This window comes from Ahaetulla prasina, chromosome 6 (genome assembly GCF_028640845.1).
Source record: "Ahaetulla prasina isolate Xishuangbanna chromosome 6, ASM2864084v1, whole genome shotgun sequence".
NCBI classification, from domain to species: domain Eukaryota; kingdom Metazoa; phylum Chordata; class Lepidosauria; order Squamata; family Colubridae; genus Ahaetulla; species Ahaetulla prasina.
Genome location: NC_080544.1, coordinates 112252253 through 112273345, shown reverse-complemented (window position 1 = coordinate 112273345; position 21093 = coordinate 112252253). Strand labels below are relative to the sequence as shown.

General features: G+C 43.9%; 1 protein-coding gene across 3 annotated transcripts in view; it reads left to right on the top strand.

The window, feature by feature from the left end:
- Nucleotides 1–3267: 3267 nt before the first annotated feature.
- The window catches only part of MASP1 (MBL associated serine protease 1), a 102136-nt gene continuing 84310 nt past the window's right edge, over nucleotides 3268–21093 (top strand). For 2 of the 3 annotated variants that reach the window (XM_058187888.1, XM_058187889.1), the window contains exons 1-3: nucleotides 3268–3654; nucleotides 3946–3963; nucleotides 6579–6807. In XM_058187888.1, the coding sequence (XP_058043871.1) occupies nucleotides 3650–3654; nucleotides 3946–3963; nucleotides 6579–6807 (252 nt within the window). In that variant the 5' untranslated portion in view covers nucleotides 3268–3649. The remainder of the gene's footprint in view (nucleotides 3655–3945; nucleotides 3964–6578; nucleotides 6808–21093) is intronic. The other variant, XM_058187887.1, reaches the window with a different exon arrangement.

Here is a 21093-nt window from a genome sequence, read left to right as displayed (position 1 = left end):
AGACGGGGCACTTAATAACCATCTCACTTAGCAGCGGAACTTTGCGCTCAACGATGGTCGTAAATCGAGGACTGCCTGGGTTTGAATAAATAGAGAGGAAGTGGTGATAAATTAGAGAGATTTCTAATGGAGCAGTTCTGGTGGGTGGGATCTCATCAGTAAAGTGGGCTTCGGACTGATTATTTCTTTTCTGCTTCAGAGTTCAAACGACTGCCAAAGTTTTTAAGTTCACCCACCCCGTCCCTGGTCTCTCCCCTCGGCTGGCTGGCGGGCCAAGACAATGCCGCTCTTTGCAAATCCGGATTAGGATTATCTATGAAACTATTTAAGAGATCCTGCAGACCGACTCCTAATTGGAAAGTACCAACAGTCAAAAGTTTCAGGCACGGAGGAGGAAGAATGTGGAAGGGAAAGACAGCAGGGGGACTCTGTGGAAAAGATGGATTCCGTTCAGAAGGGAAGGGAAGGGAAAGGGAGAAAGAAGGGAGGGAGGGAGTCAGAAGGGAGGGAGGGAGGGAGGAAGGAAGGAAGGAAGGAAGGAAGAAGGAAGGAAGGAAGGAAGGAAGGAAGGAAGGAGGGAGGGAGGGAGGGAAAGGAGGCAGGCAGACAGAAAGGAAGGAAGGGAGGAAGAAGAGAACAGATGGGAAGAGAAAGGGAGAAAAGAGGAAGGAAAGAAGGGAGGGAGCGAGGGGAAGAGAACATAAGAGATGGGTAGGGAAAGGGAGAAAGAAGGGAGGGTCAGAAGGGAGGGAGGGAGGAAAGAAGGAAGGAAGGAAGGAGGCAGGCAGACAGACAGACAGGAAGGAAGGAAGGAAGGAAGGAAGGAAGGAAGGAAGGAAGGAAGGAAGGAAGGAAGGAAAGGAGGCAGGCAGACAGAAAGGAAGGAAGGGAGGAAGAAGAGAACAGATGGGAAGAGAAAGGGAGAAAAGAGGAAGGAAAGAAGGGAGGGAGGGAGGGAGCGAGGGGAAGAGAACATAAGAGATGAGTAGGGAAAGGGAGAAAGAAGGGAGGGAGGGAGTCAGAAGGGAGGGAGGGAGGGAGGGAGGGAGGGAGGAAAGAAGGAAGGGAGGAAAGGAGGCAGGCAGACAGAAAGGAAGGGAGGAAGAAGAGAACAGATGGGAAGAGAAAGGGAGAAAAAGGAAGGAGGGAGGAGGAGGAGGAAGAGAACATAAGAGATGGGTAGGGAAAGGGAGAAAGAGGGGAGGGAGGGAGTCAGAAGGGAGGGAAGGAGGGAGGGAGGGAGGAAGGAAGGAAAGGAGGCAGGCAGACAGAAAGGAAGGAAGGGAGGAAGAAGAGAACAGATGGGAAGAAAGGGAGAAAAGAGGAAGGAAGGAGGAGGAGGGAGGGAGGGAGGGAGGGAGGAAGAGAACATAAGAGATGGGTAGAGAAAGGGAGAAAGAAGGGAGGGAGGAAGGAAGGGACAATGAGAGGGAGGGCAGGCAGGCAGGAAAGAAGGAAGGAAGGAAGGAAGGAGAACAGATGGGAAGAGAAAGAGAGAAAAGAGGAAGGAAAGAAGGGAGGGAGGGAGGGAGGAAGGGAGGGAGGGGAAGAGAACAGAAGAGATGGGTAGGGAAAGGGAGTCAGAAGGGAGGGAGGAAGGGAAGAAAGGAAGGAAGGGACAATGAGAGGGAGGGAGGGAGGAAGGAAGAAGAGAACAGATGGAAAGAGAGAAAAGGGGAAGGAAAGAAGGATGGGAGGGAGGGGAAGAAAACAGAAGAGAATGGAAGGAAAAGGGGGAAAGGAAAGATGGAGGGAGGGAAGAAGGAAGAAGGGGAAGGGAAGGAAGGGAAGAAGACAAAGAAGAGGAGAGAGAAGAGGAGAGAAGGACACCCACTGAGTCTTTCCTGAGCAGCTACACTGGGGAAATTAGGGTGTCTTTATAAGCCGACATACAACCAGCAGCAACACCAACACCCCTTCCCTACACTGCACCCTACCAAGCGTCTTTGTCGTGCAATTCCCAGAAGCCCCTTGGATCTTGCAGCAGGAACAGTGTTGGCGTGACCCAGCCTGGGGAAGCCCCTCTCTCCTTTCTTCACCCCCCTCCACCCCGGACTTTGATCTCAGCTTCCAGGAACTCGAGGGGGGGTCAGCAGTGATGTGATCGATGGGACCCTTCCAAAATCAACACCGAGTTTGCAGGCCTGAGGGCAACTTTGGACTTGGGCTTCCCGGCTTCCGATATAAGACCTTTGAAACTAGTTTGAAGCCATTTGTCAGAAATGGCGTAGGGTCTTGGCTGGAGGGGTTGGACTAGATGACCTACAAGGTCCCTTCCAAATCTTTTAATCTGTTACTTTGCTGGGGAAAACTTGTATCTTGTCAGTCAGTGTAATTCTTTCTTTTTTTCCAGTTTTGAATAAATCGCTCCGAATTTATCAGCAATTCTTCATAGCCCGACCTAGTGTTTCTCAGCCTGGACATCTTGAAGATGTATGGATTTCAATTCCCAGAATTCCCCAGCCAGCATAAAGGATAAAACTGGCTGGAAAGTTCTAGGAGTTGAAGTCCACCCATCTTAAAGCATGCTAGCTGGGGAATTCTGGGAGTTCAAAGTCCACCCCTCTTAAAGCATGCTTGCTGGGGGATTCTGGGAGTTGAAGTCCACCCCTCTTAAAGCATGCTAGCTGGGGGATTCTGGGAGTTGAAATCTACCCCACTTAAAGCATGCTGTCTGAGGAATTCTGGGAATCAAAGTCCACCCCTCTTAAAGCATGCTAGCTGGGGGATTCTGGGAGTTCAAATCCACCCCTTTTAAAGTATGCTAGCTGAGGAATTCTGGGAGTTGAAGTCTACCCCACTTAAAGCATGCTGTCTGAGGAATTCTGGGAATCAAAGTCCACCCACATTTAAGCATGCTTGCTGGGGGATTCTGGGAGTGGAAGTCCACCCCTCTTAAAGCATGCTGGCTGGGGGATTCTGGGAGTTCAAATCCACCCCTTTTAAAGCATGCTAGCTGGGGAATTCTGGGAGTTGAAATCTACCCCACTTAAAGCATGCTGTCTGAGGAATTCTGGGAATGGAAGTCTACCCCTCTTAAAGCATGCTGGCTGGGGGATTCTGGGAGTCAAAGTCCTCCCATCTTCTAGTGCCAAGCCTGGGAAACCCGGCTCTGTGTTTCTCGCTGAAGCATTCGCCGTGTTCAAGCGGACCTCGTGCCCGCACACCGCATGCTCTTGCAACCATCTGCCCCGTTCTCGCCGCAGGGCGTGGAGTTTTGACGACCAGCGCATTCCTCCTGCACACCCTTTGTGTGCAAAGAAAGCACCAGAGATTGTCAGATCCTCAGTCCCAGCGGAGAGGCAGTGAAAGAGAAGGGGGAGTGTGGTGGTGGGTACTGCTGCTGTTGTTGGCAGGTTTGTGTGTGTGTGTGTGTGAGAGCGAGGAAGGCGTGACCAGCATGGGGAATGCCAGATTCCCCGAAACACACTGCCTTGCACACACACAACCACACTCTCTGCCTTTCACTGTTTTTCTCTCCTCACTCCAAAGCTCTGAACAGAGATAATCCAGCCAGCATTGAGCATCGGACAGCGCACGGCTCACTCGGAGCATAGCCACCCTTCTGCTCTCCAGAGGCATCCCAGGACCACCACCACCCCAAAAAAAATAAAGGCCACCCCCAGGGGAGGAGGTTAAAAAAAAAAGCATGAGGTGAGTTGCTGGCACAAGGGGAGGGAGAGTGCGAGATTGTCTTTTTGTGTGTGTGTGTGATGCCCCCTTGGTGTTTTTTCTGCACAAAGGAGCATTTCTTGGCAGGGAAGGTCGAACAAAGCTGGAGAAAGACACCTGTCAGTTTGGCAGCCTGGGTTCAGAAGGGGGCAACGCTCCTGTTCTCTCTTTTTTTCTTCCCTTGGTTTTTTTTAAAATGTCAGACGTACCTTGCAGGGTTTTAAATTCGATTTGTTTTTTATTTTTCCTCCTCGCTGGGCACATGGATGGCAGGCGTCAAGAGACAGAAGGGTAAGTTTAGAGGAGGGGGGGGGTGTCTTTATGGATTAAAAATGTCCTTTCTGGGGGGGACCACCACCCCCACCCCTAGGATCTGGTCTCTCGTGCCTTATTCAAAGGAAATGGGAATTTGTGAGATGGAAGGGGGAATTGCAACTAAAGATTTGGGATTGTACGTAAACATTTGGGATTGTAAATAAAGATTTGGGGTTGTAAATAATGATTGGCATCCAGAACTGATCTTTGGAGACGCTGCAGGCCACAGAGATTCCAAGAAACGAAAAAAGGATCCAGTAGCTTTTCTTGATTTCTTCCTGGGATCTGGGGTTGTTGTTGTTGTTTTTAATAAAAAAGTGACTTTTGGCAAAAGGATTTGCGAGTTTTCCAAACAACGGGGCCTTCCTGGCCATCAGGAGGACTTTGTTTATTTACTTATTGCCTTCGCCACGCTAATTAAGTTTGCAACTGGCTTGGTTTTGCAAGGTCAGGAATTTAATCCAACCGGCAAACCGTTTGCAGATAGGAAGGTTGTGTTCAAAAGTAGCAAAGTTCGGAGCGACACAGAGGTCTATCGAGGGAGAAGAGTGGGCTTGAAGGTTGCACAGAACTCCTGTCTTCCTCGTTAGGAATTGCAAGGGGGAAAGGAAGAAAACAAAACTGTAATTAAAGAAAAGACTCTTATTTGGAAGGCTGGGAGTCAGTGTAGCCTCTACTATTTATTGTGGTTTGCAATGAGGGTGAACAACTATGGTATACCTGAAGAATACCGGCCCGTTTTACAGAGGTTGGGCCCAGAGGACCTGGATATTTGAAAAAGTGGGATGTCTAATTGCGTACAACTCAGTCCCAAACGTATGTTGCAACCAGAGAGCTAATAACTCAGCTGCTGATCTCCAGCAACAGTTTCCTGAGGGCAATGGGGTCAAAAAAGTCAAAATGGCAGCAGGGATAGAGCACTCATAAGTCCTGCCCCATTTCTAAGCACCAGGCTAGAAATCGGGAGACGGTGAGTTCTAGTCCCACCTTAGCCATAAAAGTCAGCTGAGTGACTTTAGTCCAAACACCAGGCGACGTGGAGTTCTAGTCCTGCCTTAAGCCTGAAAGACAGGCTGGGTGATTTTGGGCCAGCCCTCCCGCCTCAGCCCAACCCACCTCACAGGGTTGTTGTTGTGGAGAAAATAGGAGAAGGGAAGAATATTAGGTATATCTTCTCCTTGAGCATATTATTATAAATAATTTTATGGTATTATAAAAATAATAAAGGCAACCTATTAAATGAAATGGTATAGGGTTTCCTGCCTGGGCAGGGGGTTGGACTAGAAGACCTCCAGGGTCCCTTCCAACTCTGTTATTATTATTATTATAAATAAATACCTGAATGGATAAATACATAAGTATGAAGGGTTGGGCTCTAATCACAGGGTCGCAGCCACCATCTTGACTTTTTCGACCCTCGCCCAGTTGCCCCTAATTTCCCAACCTGATAAAACCAGGTTGGAAAATGTTAACCTTGGCTTGCTTCCAATTTTTTTTCCCATGGATTAGCACGCTGTGTAGATTGAGCTCAGTTTACAGTTCTCCACACTGTTTAAGTTAGTTTACGGTTAGTTTACAGTTCAACGCACTGTGTGAAAATGGATGAATTCCATCGCCCGACTCACAACATTGTAAGAACGCAGCCATCTGCAAAATTGACAAATCTGCCGCAAGATGTTTATAGAAAATCGGAACAGAGTGATCCGGGATGAGTTTCTTGGAGTTTGTTGTGTATTTAAAACGACATAATCTTACTTTCTCAGACTCCTTAAATCTGCACGGGAGGGGCGGGAAAGTCTCAGAAAGTTTTTCTCGACATTAGGAAAATTTAAGAGGGGTGGACTCCAACTCCCAGAATTCCCCAGCCAGGATGTATAGATTAAAATTCCCAGAATTCCTCAAGACACTTGTGACCTTCTGACAACCAAAATCAATAGGGAAGCCAGATTCATTCAACAACCAAGTTGCTAACTTAACAACTGGTTTTTTTGGTTTTTTTTTTAATTTGCATTTATATCCCGCCCTTCTCAGAAGACTCAGGGCGGCTTACACTATGTTAAGCAATAATCTTCATCCTATTTGTATATTTATATACAAAGTCAACTTATTGCCCCCAACAATCTGGGTCCTCATTTTACCTACTTTATAAAGGATGGAAGGCTGAGTCAACCTTGGGCCTGGTGGGGCTTGAACCTGCAGTAATTGCAAGCAGCTGCTGTTAATAACAGACTGCATTAGTCTGTTGAGCCACCAGAGACCCTCTGTGACTCTCTAACTGTTGAGAGATTCACTGAACAACCCGTGTTGCTAACGTAACAACTGTAGTGATTCACTTTACAACGGTGTTGCTAACTTATCAGCTGCAATGATTTACTTAACAACGGTGGCCCAAAAAAAAGGTGGTAAAATGGGGAAGAACTCATTTAACAAGCGTCTCCCTTAATGACAGAAATGATGGGCTCCATTGTGGTCGTAGGCCGAGGACCACCTGCAAAGTCACCTTCTTGAGTGTTTCGTTCCTTGCCTGGCCTACCTTGCAGGGCTGTGAGTGCGTGGAGACACACGGGCTTCACCGTATCCTTGTTTTCTAGGTTTTTGCTGATTTGGGGTCTCCTTTGTGCCGCGCGGCTGTTCGGAGCAGACGCCGTCGAATTGAATGAGATGTTCGGACAAATCAGCTCTCCCGGTTATCCGGACTCTTATCCCAGCGATTCGGAAGTGACGTGGAATATTTCGGTGACGGAGGGCTTCCGCGTCAGTCTCTACTTCATGCATTTCGACCTGGAACCGTCCTACCTTTGCGAATACGACTACTTGAAGGTGAGCCCCCAAAAATCTAATTTCTCTTCTTTGGTGCCTGGAAAAACTGTGGAATTTTAGTTTATTAGATATATATATATATTCTGCTTTTCATAACCATTCAAAGTGGTGTTTACAATGCTGCTGTTTCCTATTGTTTCCCTAACACAACAGCCTTGCAAGGTGGAGGCTGAGAGAGAGAAGAGGGAATGGCCCAATGTCACCCACTCAGCTTTCATGGCTAAAGTGGGACTAGAACTCACAGTCACCTGGGGATTGGCCCAAAGTCACCCAGCTGGCTTTCAGGGCTAAGGTGGGACTAGAACTCACCGTCTCCTGGTGATTGGCCCAAACTCACCCAGATGGCTTTCAGGGCTAAGGCAGGACTAGAACTCACCATCTCCTGGTGATTGGCCCAAACTCACCCAGATGGCTTTCATGCCTAAGGCAGGACTAGAACTCACCGTCTCCTGGTGATTGGCCCAAAGTCACCCAGCTAGCTTTCAGGGCTAAGGCAGGACTAGAATTCCTCATCACCTGGTGATTGGCCCAAAGTCACCCAGCTAGCTTTCAGGGCTAAGGCAGGACTAGAATTCCTCATCACCTGGTGATTGGCCCAAAGTCACCCAGCTGTCTTTCAGGGCTAAGGCAGGACTAGAACTCACCGTCTCCTGGCGATTGGCCCAAAGTCACCCAGCTAGCTTTCAGGGCTAAGGCAGGACTAGAATTCCTCATCACCTGGTGATTGGCCCAAAGTCACCCAGCTGGCTTTCATGCCTAAGGCAGGACTAGAACTCACCGTCTCCTGGTGATTGGCCCAAAGTCACCCAGCTGTCTTTCAGGGCTAAGGCAGGACTAGAACTCACCGTCTCCTGGTGATTGGCCCAAAGTCACCCAGCTAGCTTTCAGGGCTAAGGCAGGACTACCGAACAAACTTGGTTAAACGGTTTTCAAACTGGGTTTCAAACTGGGTTTCAACTGGGTTTGTCTCTTTGTGGCTTAATCCGGGTGCAAATCCTGTTTTGGAGAGTTAATTTATAATTCAGGGTATTGCACCGATCTTATATCTGAGTTGCGTAGTAAAATCATCACTCGTCGTCTTTCGCCGGCCTGAATTTGCAGGGCGATATTGTTTCTTTGTTTCTTTACATATTTATACAGTCCTCGACATATGACAGTTCATTTAGTGACCATTTGAAGTTACAACGGCACTGAAAAAAGTGACTGAGGACCGTTTTTCACACTTACGACCGTTGCCGCATCCCCGTGGTCACAGGATTAGAATTCAGACGCTTGGCAACTGACTCATCCTTATGAAGGTCGCCGTGTCCCGGGGTCACGTGATCCTCTTTTTACGACCATATGATAAATGAAGTCAACAGGAAAGCCAGATTCACTTAACAACCGAGTGACTAACTTCACAGCCGCAGCAATTCACTGAACAATTTTGGCAAAGTAAGGTCAAAAAGCGCGACGAGACTCACTTAGCAACGGTCTCGTTTAGCAACTGAGGTTTTGGGTTCGAATGTGGTCATAAGTCGAGGCCTGCCCGTAAATTTGCTCCGAAGACCCGTTCTCACAACTTTCTATTGTATGTTAGTTAGGTATTTTATAGCTTTCTGTGTAACACAGGCCAGCTGTTTGGGGTTGAATAGGAATGATGTATTAATCAAATCCAGAAAGTAACCCGGTTCAGTAACCAGGTTCAGTTTATGTTGTATGAATGCAGCCATTTTCATTATATGAAGCCTGGACAGCGTCCTTTCTACATTATCTCTTTAGTATGTTCTCTCAGTTGCACAATTCTGCTAAAAATGACAATTAAGTTTTTTATTTTTTATTTTAAAACAAACATCACATCATTAATAAATCAATTTGTCATCCGGGTACAAATTTTTGAGTCATCATATTTAACGCTTACCATCATTTTCTTTATATATATATATATATATATATATATATATATATATATATATATATATATATATATATATATATATATATAGGTCTTTGGTTGTTGGTTTTTCTCCGTGTAAGATTGGAAGTGTCTTGGCGGCGTTTGACGAAGTCTCATTCGTCATCTTCAGGCTTCAGCTTCGTGCTTCTGGGAGCACGGCTGAAGCCTGCTCTGCTCCCAGAAGCACGAAGCTGAAGCCTGAAGATGACGAATGAGACTTCGTCGAAACGTCGCCAAGACACTTCCAATCTTACACGGAGAAAACCCAACAACCAAAGACCTATATACAAACACCCGTGAAAACCTCAGAAAACATATATATATATATATATATATATATATATATATATATATATATATATGAATAAGAATATATATATATATTCTTTGCTTTTACATTTCAATTTAATGTATCTCCTATTAAAACGTTTTTCTTCCAAATTTATTTAATTTTATACCACTTTTTTCCATATTCATTTTCTATCCAATGGTAAAATTGCCCCTGTATGTTATAGTACTCCGATTCTTCCTTTCCTTTAATTGCCAATATTAATCTATTTATTTCTGCACATTCTAACATTTTCTTAATGACCTCTCCCTCTGTAGGGATTTTTTCCGCTTTCCAATTTTGTGCAAATACAATTCTCGCTGCAGTTATGGATAATCAAATATACATTTTCTTCACTAAATTTCTCAGATTAAATACCCAACAAAAACAGGTTCTGGTTTTAAATCAATATGCTGCTGAGTCATCAAAAATGACAATTATCTGTTGTTGCTTACAATGAATGTGCCTTCTAATAAGACCTCTGAATTGCGTTAAAGACACAAAACAACCTTTGTTCCTTCAGACCCAGCTTGGACATTAACTTGGGCTGGTTTGGGCTGCAGATCAAAGGTTGCTCATCCCTAAATCTAGTTCCACTATCTTGTCTCCAGAAATCTAGGTATATACTGTCTCGTGCTTTGTCTGTCAGATATACTGCCTTTGAACATGGGGTCGCTAAATCACATTTTGCAAAACCTTTTGAATTTAACTGAGCTGGTTTCGTTAGGTATCTGCTGTACGCAATTCCTAAATAATGAATTAGTAACTATGAGCCAAGAAGGGTTGAATTTTTGAACAAAGATTAACTTTTCAAACTGACCCAGAGATAAGAATACCGGGGTGTGTGTGTGAAAGTTGTCAGAAAAGTCAAAATGGAAGCCCCACCCTGTGATCAAAGCCCCAACTCTTTTTATGTGCAACTTTATGACAATCACACAAACTTACGAAAGTCACACAAACTAAGATTTTGTATGAGTGGCATACACTTTGATTAGTTTGTGGTTCAACATCTTTTCAAAAGCTAACAACACAGGTAGTTCATATTTAGTGACCATTTAAGCACTAGAACTTAAATGGAACTTAAATGGAGAAGCAACTTAGAACTAAGGAGAAATTTCCTGACAGTTAGAACAAATCAATAAGTGGAACAACTTGCCTGCAGAAGCTGTGAATGCTCCAACACTGGAAATTTTTAAGAAAATGTTGGATAGCCATTTGTCTGAAATGGTGTAGGGTTTCCTGCCTGGGCAGGGGGTTGGACTAGAAGGCCTCCAAGGTCCCTTCCAACTCTGTTATTATGTTATGTTAAAGTTACATAAACTACTATGTACTACATAAACTACTATAAACTACTAAATTTTGTTGGTTTTTAAACTTTATATTATGAATTTTAATGGGTTTTTAGAATTTTAAATGTTTTAAAGTCTTAGGCCAATTGTGTAATAAGTTTTTTAATTCTTGTTTTAATTGTATATTGTATTGTTTGCTTTTATTTTGGCTGTACACCGCCCTGAGTCCTTCGGGAGAAGGGCGGTATAGAAATCTAATAAATAATAATAATAATAATAATACTATTGTGGTTTGGTTCCATCAAAGGAACTTACATCCCAGATTCGAATTCTGAAGTCACGTGACTTTTTTTTTTTTTTTTTGGGACACTCGGCAGCCAGCTGACGTTTACAATGTCCCACAAGTCACGTAATTGTGATTTATGACATTTTTTACCAACTTCAGCAATTATTTATGGTTTCCAGCAAAAAAACCACCGTATGTTGGGCTTGCTTAACGGTATTTGTTTAACGGCTACTGCAAAAAGGATCGTAAAATCGGACGTGGTCATAGGATGACCTGCTTAGCAACCGTCATGACTTACGACCATCTTCGCCGTCCCATTTACGGTATAATTGGAAGCTCCACTCATATATCTTTGAAATGGACTTGACTTACAACCGTTTTTTTAGTGAGCATTCAAAGTTACAACAGCATGGGGTAGTCCTCGATTTAAATCAATATGCTGCTGAGTCATCAAAAATGACAATTATCTGTTGTTGCTTACAATGAATGTGCCTTCTAATAAGACCTCTGAATTGCGTTAAAGACACAAAACAACCTTTGTTCCTTCAGACCCAGCTTGGACATTAACTTGGGCTGGTTTGGGCTGCAGATCAAAGGTTGCTCATCCCTAAATCTAGTTCCACTATCTTGTCTCCAGAAATCTAGGTATATACTGTCTCGTGCTTTGTCTGTCAGATATACTGCCTTTGAACATGGGGTCGCTAAATCACATTTTGCAAAACCTTTTGAATTTAACTGAGCTGGTTTCGTTAGGTATCTGCTGTACGCAATTCCTAAATAATGAATTAGTAACTATGAGCCAAGAAGGGTTGAATTTTTGAACAAAGATTAACTTTTCAAACTGACCCAGAGATAAGAATACCGGGGTGTGTGTGTGAAAGTTGTCAGAAAAGTCAAAATGGAAGCCCCACCCTGTGATCAAAGCCCCAACTCTTTTTATGTGCAACTTTATGACAATCACACAAACTTACGAAAGTCACACAAACTAAGATTTTGTGGCGTAGTGGCATACACTTTGATTAGTTTGTGGTTCAACATCTTTTCAAAAGCTAACAACACAGGTAGTTCATATTTAGTGACCATTTAAGCACTAGAACTTAAATGGAACTTAAATGGAGAAGCAACTTAGAACTAAGGAGAAATTTCCTGACAGTTAGAACAAATCAATAAGTGGAACGACTTGCCTGCAGAAGCTGTGAATGCTCCAACACTGGAAATTTTTAAGAAAATGTTGGATAGCCATTTATTTGAAATGGTGTAGGGTTTCCTGCCTGGGCAGGGGGTTGGACTAGAAGGCCTCCAAGGTCCCTTCCAACTCTGTTATTATGTTATGTTAAAGTTACATAAACTACTATGTACTACATAAACTACTATAAACTACTAAATTTTGTTGGTTTTTAAACTTTATATTATGAATTTTAATGGGTTTTTAGAATTTTAAATGTTTTAAAGTCTTAGGCCAATTGTGTAATAAGTTTTTTAATTCTTGTTTTAATTGTATATTGTAGTTTGTTTTTATTTTGGCTGTAAACCGCCCTGAGTCCTTCGGGAGAAGGGCGGTATAGAAATCTAATAAATAATAATAATAATAATAATAATAATACTATTGTGGTTTGGTTCCATCAAAGGAACTTACATCCCAGATTCGAATTCTGAAGTCACGTGACTTTTTTTTTTTTTTTTGGACACTCGGCAGCCAGCTGACGTTTACAATGTCCCACAAGTCACGTAATTGTGATTTATGACATTTTTTACCAACTTCAGCAATTATTTATGGTTTCCAGCAAAAAAACCACCATATGTTGGGCTTGCTTAACGGTATTTGTTTAACGGCCACTGCAAAAAGGATCGTAAAATCGGACGTGGTCATAGGATGACCTGCTTAGCAACCGTCATGACTTACGACCATCTTCGCCGTCCCATTTACGGTCATAATTGGAAGCTCCACTCATATGTCTTTGAAATGGACTTGACTTACAACCCTTTCTTTAGTGAGCATTCAAAGTTACAACAGCATGGGGTAGTCCTCGATTTACAACCATAATGGAGCCAGTTGTTAAGTGGGAAATTTGTTAAGTGAGTTTTGCCCCATTTTAAGACCTTTCTTGCCACCGTTGTTAAGTGAATCCCTGCAGTTAACTTAGTCACACGGTCGTTAAGTGAATCTGCTTTCCGCATTGATTTTTGCTTGTCAGAAGGTCGCAAAAGGGGATCACGTGACCCCAGGACATTACAACCGTCATAAATATGAGGCAGTTGCCAAGCATCTGAATTTTGATCATGTGACCATGGGGATGCTGCAACGGTCGTAAGTGTGAAAAATGGTCATAAGTCACTTCTATCAGTGCCGTTGTAACTTTGAACAGTCACTAAACGAATTGGTGTAAGTCGAGAAATACTAAAAAAAGTGACTTATGACCGGTTTTCACACTTAATGACCGTCGCGGCATTTTTCCTACTTATGACCGTTGCAGCACCCCCATCAGAAATTCTGACGCTTGGCAATTGACTCATAGTTATGACGGTTGCAGGGTCACGTGATCCCCTTTTGCGACCTCCCGGCAAGCAATTCACTTAACAACCGTGGGACTGACTTAGCCGCAGCAGTGGCTCGCTTAACAACGGTGGGAAAGCTTAACAAATGGGGCAAAACGCGCTGAACACACGTCTTGCTTAGCGACAGAAATGTTAGGCTCAGTTGGGGTTGTAAGTCGAGGACTCCCCATGTAGCCTCTGTAGCCTCTGTTGTGTCTCGTCCGATCTCACCACAGCCGGGGCCTTCTTATCTGCTTCCGAACACGGAGGAATGTCCTAGTATGCCTCCCGGCCCCAGCCCTGGCTCCATGCCCAGACAGGCTGAAGAGGAGGAAATACCTCCAGCCCCCAGCTCTGGCTCCATGCCCAGGCAAACGGAGCAACTAGACCTCCCCTCCTCCACAGCATGTGAGCCTGAGGGAGGTCAATTGCCAACAGCTGCAGACTGGAGTGACCCTCGCGTCAGAAGACTTGATAGGCGGAGGCAACAGAAGGAAGGGAGGGGCAGGCCTGGATAAGTGCTGAGTCATGGAGCCACACCCCATGGCCTATATAAAGGATCTGCTTTCTGGCATTCTCTGAGTCAGGCAAAGTCTAACATATCTTGCTGAAGTCACTTTCTGGTCTCCTGCCTGCCCTGAGGACTTTGCTAGGACTTTGGCAGAGCTGCAGAGGCACGCCTGATTCGGATTTCCCTGACCCGGCCGTCAGCGGAGGAGTGGGACACGACAGCCTCTGCTCCTCCTTTCTAGTAACTTATTTCTGATTTTCAACAAGCAGGAAGGGCAGAGCTATACATACAAACCTCGCGGGTGTTTGTATGTAGGTCTTTGGTTATTCGGGTTTTCTCCCATGTAAAATTGGAAGTGTCTTGGCGACGTTTCGACGAAGTCTCATTCGTCATCTTCAGGCTTCAGCTTCATGCTTCTAGGAGCAATGTGTGATCGCAGCTGTTTCTTCCTTTTAACTGCTAGTGGGGGTTTGAACTGATCGGGTGGGAGCTTGGCTTTGCTCTGATTGGATGGGTGGGTTTTTTTTATGCTCTGATTGGCTGGAGGTGTGTCCTGTTTGGGTGGGGGCTTGGTTGTGCTCAGATTAGTCTGAGTTGCAGGGGGATTTGAGCTGGTGAGCTGCATTGCTGTTGTTTGGCTTCATGTTCGTGGTCGTGCTACATCTTCATTGTGGGTGTCAGTCTGCTGCATGTATGGATTGGAGGGGTTTAAAAGGGCTAATGTTGCAGCTGCGGTCTGGCTTCTGGTCCTTGATCGTGCTTCCTGATCAGTGTGGGTTTGGGTCTGCTTTCTAGGTGGATGTGTGGTGGTGACATCTTGTGTGGACCTCGTGAGTGTGGGTCTGGTGTCATTCCTCGTGTTAGGGACTCGTTTGTCAATAAGGGCGGGTTTCCAAATGGCTGGTAGGCGGGAGGTGTCATCTCGTTTGTTCATGCTGTGTGGGCGTTTTTCTATCTCGATGGCTTCTCTGATTATTCTGTTGTTAAAGTATTCAGTTTTGGCGATAGTTCTGGTCTTTTTAAAGTCAATATCGTGTCCTGTGGCTTTAAGGTGTTGGACCAGGGAAGAAGTTGGTTCCTCTTTTTTGACTGAGTTCTTGTGTTCTTCAATGCGTGCACTTATTCTTCTGTTGGTTTGTCCGATGTATGTGGTGGGGCAGGCGGTGCATGAGATTTCATATACTCCTTGATTTTCTAACTCAATTTTGTCTTTGGGGTTTCTTAGGATGGTGGATATTTTTTGGTTTGTGCAGAATGCTGTCTTGATGTTGTGTTTGTGGAGGATCTTGCTGATTCTGTCTGTGGTGCCTTTTATATATGGGAGGAGGGCTGTGCCGTTTTCTTGTTCTCTGTCTTGGATTTTAGTGGGGGGTTCTTTTTGGATTAGTTTGGTATATATATATATACCAAATATATATATTTGTTTTCTGAGGTTTTCGCGGGTGTTTGTATGTAGGTCTTTGGTTGTTCGGGTTTTCTCCCATGTAAAATTGGAAGTGTCTTGGCGACGTTTCGACGAAGTCTCGTTCGTCATCTTCAGGCTTCAGCTTGGTGCTTCTGGGAGCCAAGACACTTCCAATTTTACGCGGGAGAAAACCCGAATAACCAAAGACCTACACACACACACACACACACACACACACACACACATAGATACATACATAACGACGCTATAGAGCACTGCAAACTCAAAACGACGCTATAGAGCACTGCACACCAGAACAACTAGACACAAGAACAGTTTTTTCCCGAAGGCCATCACTCTGCTATACAAATAATTCCCTCAACACTGTCAGACTATTTACTGAATCTGCACTACTATTAATCGTTTCATAGTTCCCATCACCAATCTCTTTCCACTTATGACTGTATGACTATAACTTGTTGCTGGCAATCCTTATGATTTATATTGATATATTGATCATCAATTGTGTTGTAAATGTTGTACCTTGATGAACGTATCTTTTCTTTTATGTACACTGAGAGCATATGCACCAAGACAAATTCCTTGTGTGTCCAATCACACTTGGCCAATAAAAATTCTATTCTATTCTATTCTATTCTATTCTATATAGATCAAATGATGTGTTGTTATTTAAAAAACCTTGCCAGAGTCACGATCAAATGTTGGAACTCGCCCCAGTTTGACAGATTAATTAATCGTCACCCTGCTGTTTCCCTCCAGCGATGTGTGATTCACACCTGCCTGGTGTTTTGGGCACTGGAAGAAACTCTTGTGAAGGTGAAAATCCAACGAAAAATGTGCCTTTTCTTCTTTTCCCACTTCATTTTAATTGTGTTTTTTTTTAGCCCTTCTGAACTTTTTATTCTATCATAAACCTTCCAGAGTCGCCGTCTTAGTGAGGTGGGCGGCAGAGTAATTTAATAAATAAATTTATAAAAGAGGAAAGCGTCAAAAATACCTTGCCGTGGCTGAAAACTGCTCTTAGGGAATGATGGACTCATTCAATCAAAGGGTGGGAAGGGGCTTTCGAGGTCTTCTAGTCCAACCCCCGGCTCAGAGGATCGTTGTAAACGATATACAGTATATATGCACGCTTGGAATACAACTTACGACCACCATTGAGCCCCAAATGTATGTTGTTGAGTGAGAAATTTGTTAAGTGAGCTTTGCCCCGTTTTATGACCTTTCTCGCCACAGTCGCTAAGTGAATCACTGCAGTTGTTAAGTTGGTAACACGGTCATTAAGTGAATCTGGCTTCCCCATTGACTTTGCTTGTCAGAAGGTCGCAAAAGGGGATCACGTGACCCCCAGAACACTACAACCGTCATAAATATGAGTCAGTTTCCAAGCATCTGAATTTTGATCACAGGACCATGGAGATGCCATAACGGTCATAAACGTTAAAAATAGTCAAAATTCACTTTTTTTCCCCAGTCCTGTTGTAACTTATGAATTGTTGTAAGCTGAGATCACCCTATAAATTGTTGTAAGCCGAGGTCACCCTATGAATTGTTGTAAGCTGAGGTCACCCTATGAATTGTTGTAAGCCGAGGTCACTCTATGAATCGCTGTAAGCCGAGGTCACCCTATGAATTGTTGTAAGCCGAGGTCACCCTATGAATCGCTGTAAGCCGAGGTCACCGTATGAATTGTTGTAAGCCAAGGTTACCCTATGAATTGTTGTAAGCCGAGGTCACCCTATGAATTGTTGTAAGCCGAGGTCACCCTATGAATCGTTGTAAGCCGAGGTCACGCTATGAATTGTTGTAAGCCGAGGTCACCCTATGAATTGTTGTAAGCCGAGGACTATCTACTGGGTACGTTTAGGAAAATACAACGAGCGATGCCGTTCCGTTTCAGGAATCATAAAAATATTGGGCAAAGCTTGAAGACCCAAATCTTAAATTTGGAAAAAGAAAACAGGCCCCTAAGATTAGATACAGATTTGAACACCAAGTTGAAAACAAGCTTTAAGTTCAGTGAACTGAAGCGAGCCGACTTGCAGGAAACGAAGAGACACAGAATGGGGGAATGTTGCCGGTAAGGCCTGAGAAATCAAGAAAAAATGGAAAGTAGCAATTTTGGCTGGATTGCATGGAAACCACTGTCTGTCCACATATGCATATTTATGCAAACTCCATGTTTATACGAATTAGCTCAAACCGCAGAAGCCATCAATCCTCTCCGACTAAAACGGCCCTTTTGACTTTCAGATGATTCCAAATTATTTGTGGGTTGCCATCAAAGTAACCGCCGAGCTCTTCGGCCCCACAGGACATTCTGTGAGAAAAGTGTTAATGTCCTGCCATATGAAGCATGACCACAAGATCCTAGGGAAGGACAGCCAGCGGGATTTCTCAGCCTTGGCAAGCTTGAAGACGGGTGGACTTCAACTCCCAGAATTCCCCAGTTCAGCATCTGAGCTGCTTTGCATATGTTAATTGTGTCTCAGAAAAAACAAATCTGGCTTTGCTTTCTTGGTTTAGAGCAAGGTTTCTTAACCTTGGTGTTGTGGTCCACCAGCAGCCTGCGGAGCTGGCAACGGAGTCGGACAGCGATGAGGCTGAGGAAGAACATGGGCCAGTCCTGGAGGCTGGGAAAGGCCCGGATGAGGGCTCTGCGTCGGAGGCAGAGATGGGGCCAGGGCCATCTGGGAGTGATGTGTGGACTCTGGAGGCTGATAGTTGTAAGCTAGAGGAACAGGAGGAGCCTGTTCCTAATGCATGCATGAGAAGAGCTGCCAGAAGGCAAGAGCAGCTCAAGCAGAGAGGACGACTCAGGAGTAATGCCAAGAGATTATTGCCCTCTCCCATAAGGCTTAAAAGACCAGCAAAGGCGTTTGGGCTCTTTGCCGGAAAACAACGTTGATAGACTTGCTCCTTGTCTTGCTGCATTTATTTCTTGTCGGCGTCTTCTGCTTCTGAACTTTTGCCAAGAAAAGCCTTTGGCAGTTTGCCTAATTAGACCAAGGTTGGTGATAAGACTGAAGAATTGTGTTATGAAGAATTTGCTTCGATTTAGTTTGGACGATGCTGAGAAGGAGTTAATTCTTAGCTGTCCTAATAAAGTTTGTTTGTTTTTGAACTGATTGCTGTCTACTACTACCTACTTGGGCCTGGATCACAACACTTGGCAGCTTGAAGATAGGTGGATTTCAGCTCCCAGAAGTCTGGAAGAAGAACGCTGGCTAGGGAATTCTGGGAGTTGAAGTCCACGCATCTTGAAGTGGTATGGTGGAAAAACACAGTTCTCGCATCAGCTGGAAGTTCTCCAACCTTCATTAAGCTGAAGGAAACCTTCTGACAGGTTTCATAACACCCCAACAATGATTGGATGTAGAAGATGGTAGAAGTGCAGCCAGCCAGATGTGGGTGTTTTATGGAGTTAAAGCTCTTGTTGCAGGATGTAAGCTATTCTAAGTCAAGCTGCCTTTTGCAATTGACAGATTGGGATTTGTCAATGCGCGTGGTTGTCATGATGGCTCATTGCGCAATCAGCCAGATGTTCAGACTGGATTTGGCATTTTTGTCCACCTATCGAGTGTTTCCCAAGCACCTGAAATAGACAGATGTTGTTTGAATGTCACAGGATGTAAGCTGTTCTGAATCAAGCTGCCTTTTGCAATTGACCGAAAGTGATTTTGTCAATGCTGGTGATATTCAAGTGTTCTGGTTGTTTTGGGATTGCACCCATGGCTAATATTATTATTACAAGTGAGCAGAATAGAATAGAATAGAATAGAATAGAATAGAATAGAATAGAATAGAATAGAATAGAATAGAATAGAATAACAGAGTTGGAAGGGACCTTGGAGGTCTTCTAGTCCAACCCCCTGCTTAGGCAGGAAACCCTGCCTATCTGGGATAGGTTGTTTGATAATCTCAAGGATATCATCGCAGGATGTCCACTATTCCAAGTCAAGCTGCCTTTTGCAATTGACTGATGTTGACTTTGTCAATGCTGACTGTTATTATTATTATTATTATTATTATTATTATTATTATTATTATTATTATTATTATTATTATTCATTGCACAGTCATCCAGATGTTTAGACTGAATTTGTCATTTTTGTCCAGCTATTGAGTGCTTCCCAAGGACCTGAGATAGACAGATGTTGTTTGAATGTCGCAGGATGTAAGCTGTTCAGAGTCAAGCTGCCTTTTGCAATTGACGATGGTGATTTTGTCAATGCCGGTGATTTTCAAGTGGTGCTCCAGTTGTTTTGAGATTGCTCCCATGGCTAATATTATTATTACTCTCAAATTTATTTGCCCTGCTCAGATTCAAGGCAACTCTTTCCATTAGATGCTGGTTTAAAAGATGGAAAGATTCAAGAAAAAATGGAAATTAAACAGATAATTCCTTCCTTCCTTCCCCTCCCTTCTTTCCTTTCCCCTTCCATTCTTCCTTCCTTCCCTCCCTCCCTCCCTCCCTCCTTCCTTCCTTCCTTCCTTTCTTCCTCTAAGGAGAAATTTCCTGACAGAAAAATAATGGAAATTAAACGGACAGTTCCTTGATTCTCCTAACAACAGCACAAACGGCCTAATAAATTATTATTTTTCTCCTATGTAGCCTCTTTCTGTTCTGTTCATCTCTTCTCCAGCCCACAGCAGAGGCTGCTTAAATTCATCCATAAATATTCCAGCTCCAGAGTAATATTCACCCTTTTTTTCCTCTGACACAATGTTGGCCCCTAAATCAGTGTTACCCAACCTTGGCAACTGGAAGGTGGGTGGACTTCAACTCCCAGAATTCCCCAGCCACCATGGGTTCTTGGTCACCACAGCATTCTTGGTTAATGATATGGCCAGGACTGGCATCTTGCCAGATCCTGTTGGCCACTCCTGATTGCTCCAGACATGTCTTGTTCCTTTTGGTTGTTGGGTTGTCCCTGCATAGACATGTTGGCTTGGAGATGGCTATGAGGTTCTGGCAGACAGATCTGCATGCAAAATCTTATAAGGTTCCTTGTAAACATGGATTTACGGGTCTTCTGACTTCATAGTTACTTTAATCAGCTCTTAGGAACCACACAGATAGATGTTCTCCAGGAGAATCGGCCCCCAACCTGGTCCTTCAAGTCTTCCAACTGTGTCCTCATCACCATTGTAATTGTCTATCTTTGCTATTGGTTGTCCTTTTCTTTTCTATGGAGATTCTCCATCATCTAGGTCCTGGTTATCCCAAAAGAGCCTCTGGTGGCTCAACAGACTAATGCAGTCTGTTATTAACACAGCTGCTTGCAATTACTGCAGGTTCTAGTCCCACCAGGCCCAAGGTTGACTCAGCCTTCCATCCTTTATAAGGTAGATAAAATGAGGACCCAGATTGTTGGGGGGGCAATAAAGTTGACTTTGTATATAAATATACAAATAAAATGAAGACTATTGCTAACATAGTGTAAGCCGCCCTGAGTCTTTGGAGAAGGGCGGGATATAAATGCAAATTTTAAAAAAAGTGCTTTTTCAAGAGGCAACTGGACTTTCTGTTTGTTTGGTTTTTTTGAAGATGTTTCTCTTCTCATCCAGAGCTGAAGATAGTGTGTGTGGGGGGGCGGGGGTGTACCAAAGGCTGAGTGCAGGTTTAGACATGGTTGTGTGTGTGCAAATCTTTCTCTCCCAAGCATTTCCTTCAGCTGGAGATCTGGTGAGAAAGAGAATCTTTTTTCTGGTACACAGGCGGTTCAGGTTTGATGGTGTTTATTATTATTATTATTATTTATTATTTATTAGATTTCTATACCGCCCTTCTCCCGAAGGACTCAGGGCGGTGTACAGCCAAAATAAAACAAACAATACAATATACAATTAAAACAAGAGTTAAAAAACTTATTAAACAATTGGCCTAAAACTTTAAAAAGGTTTAAAATTCTAAAAACCCATTAAAATTCATAATATAAATTTAAAAACCAACAAAATTTAAGCCAGCCCCG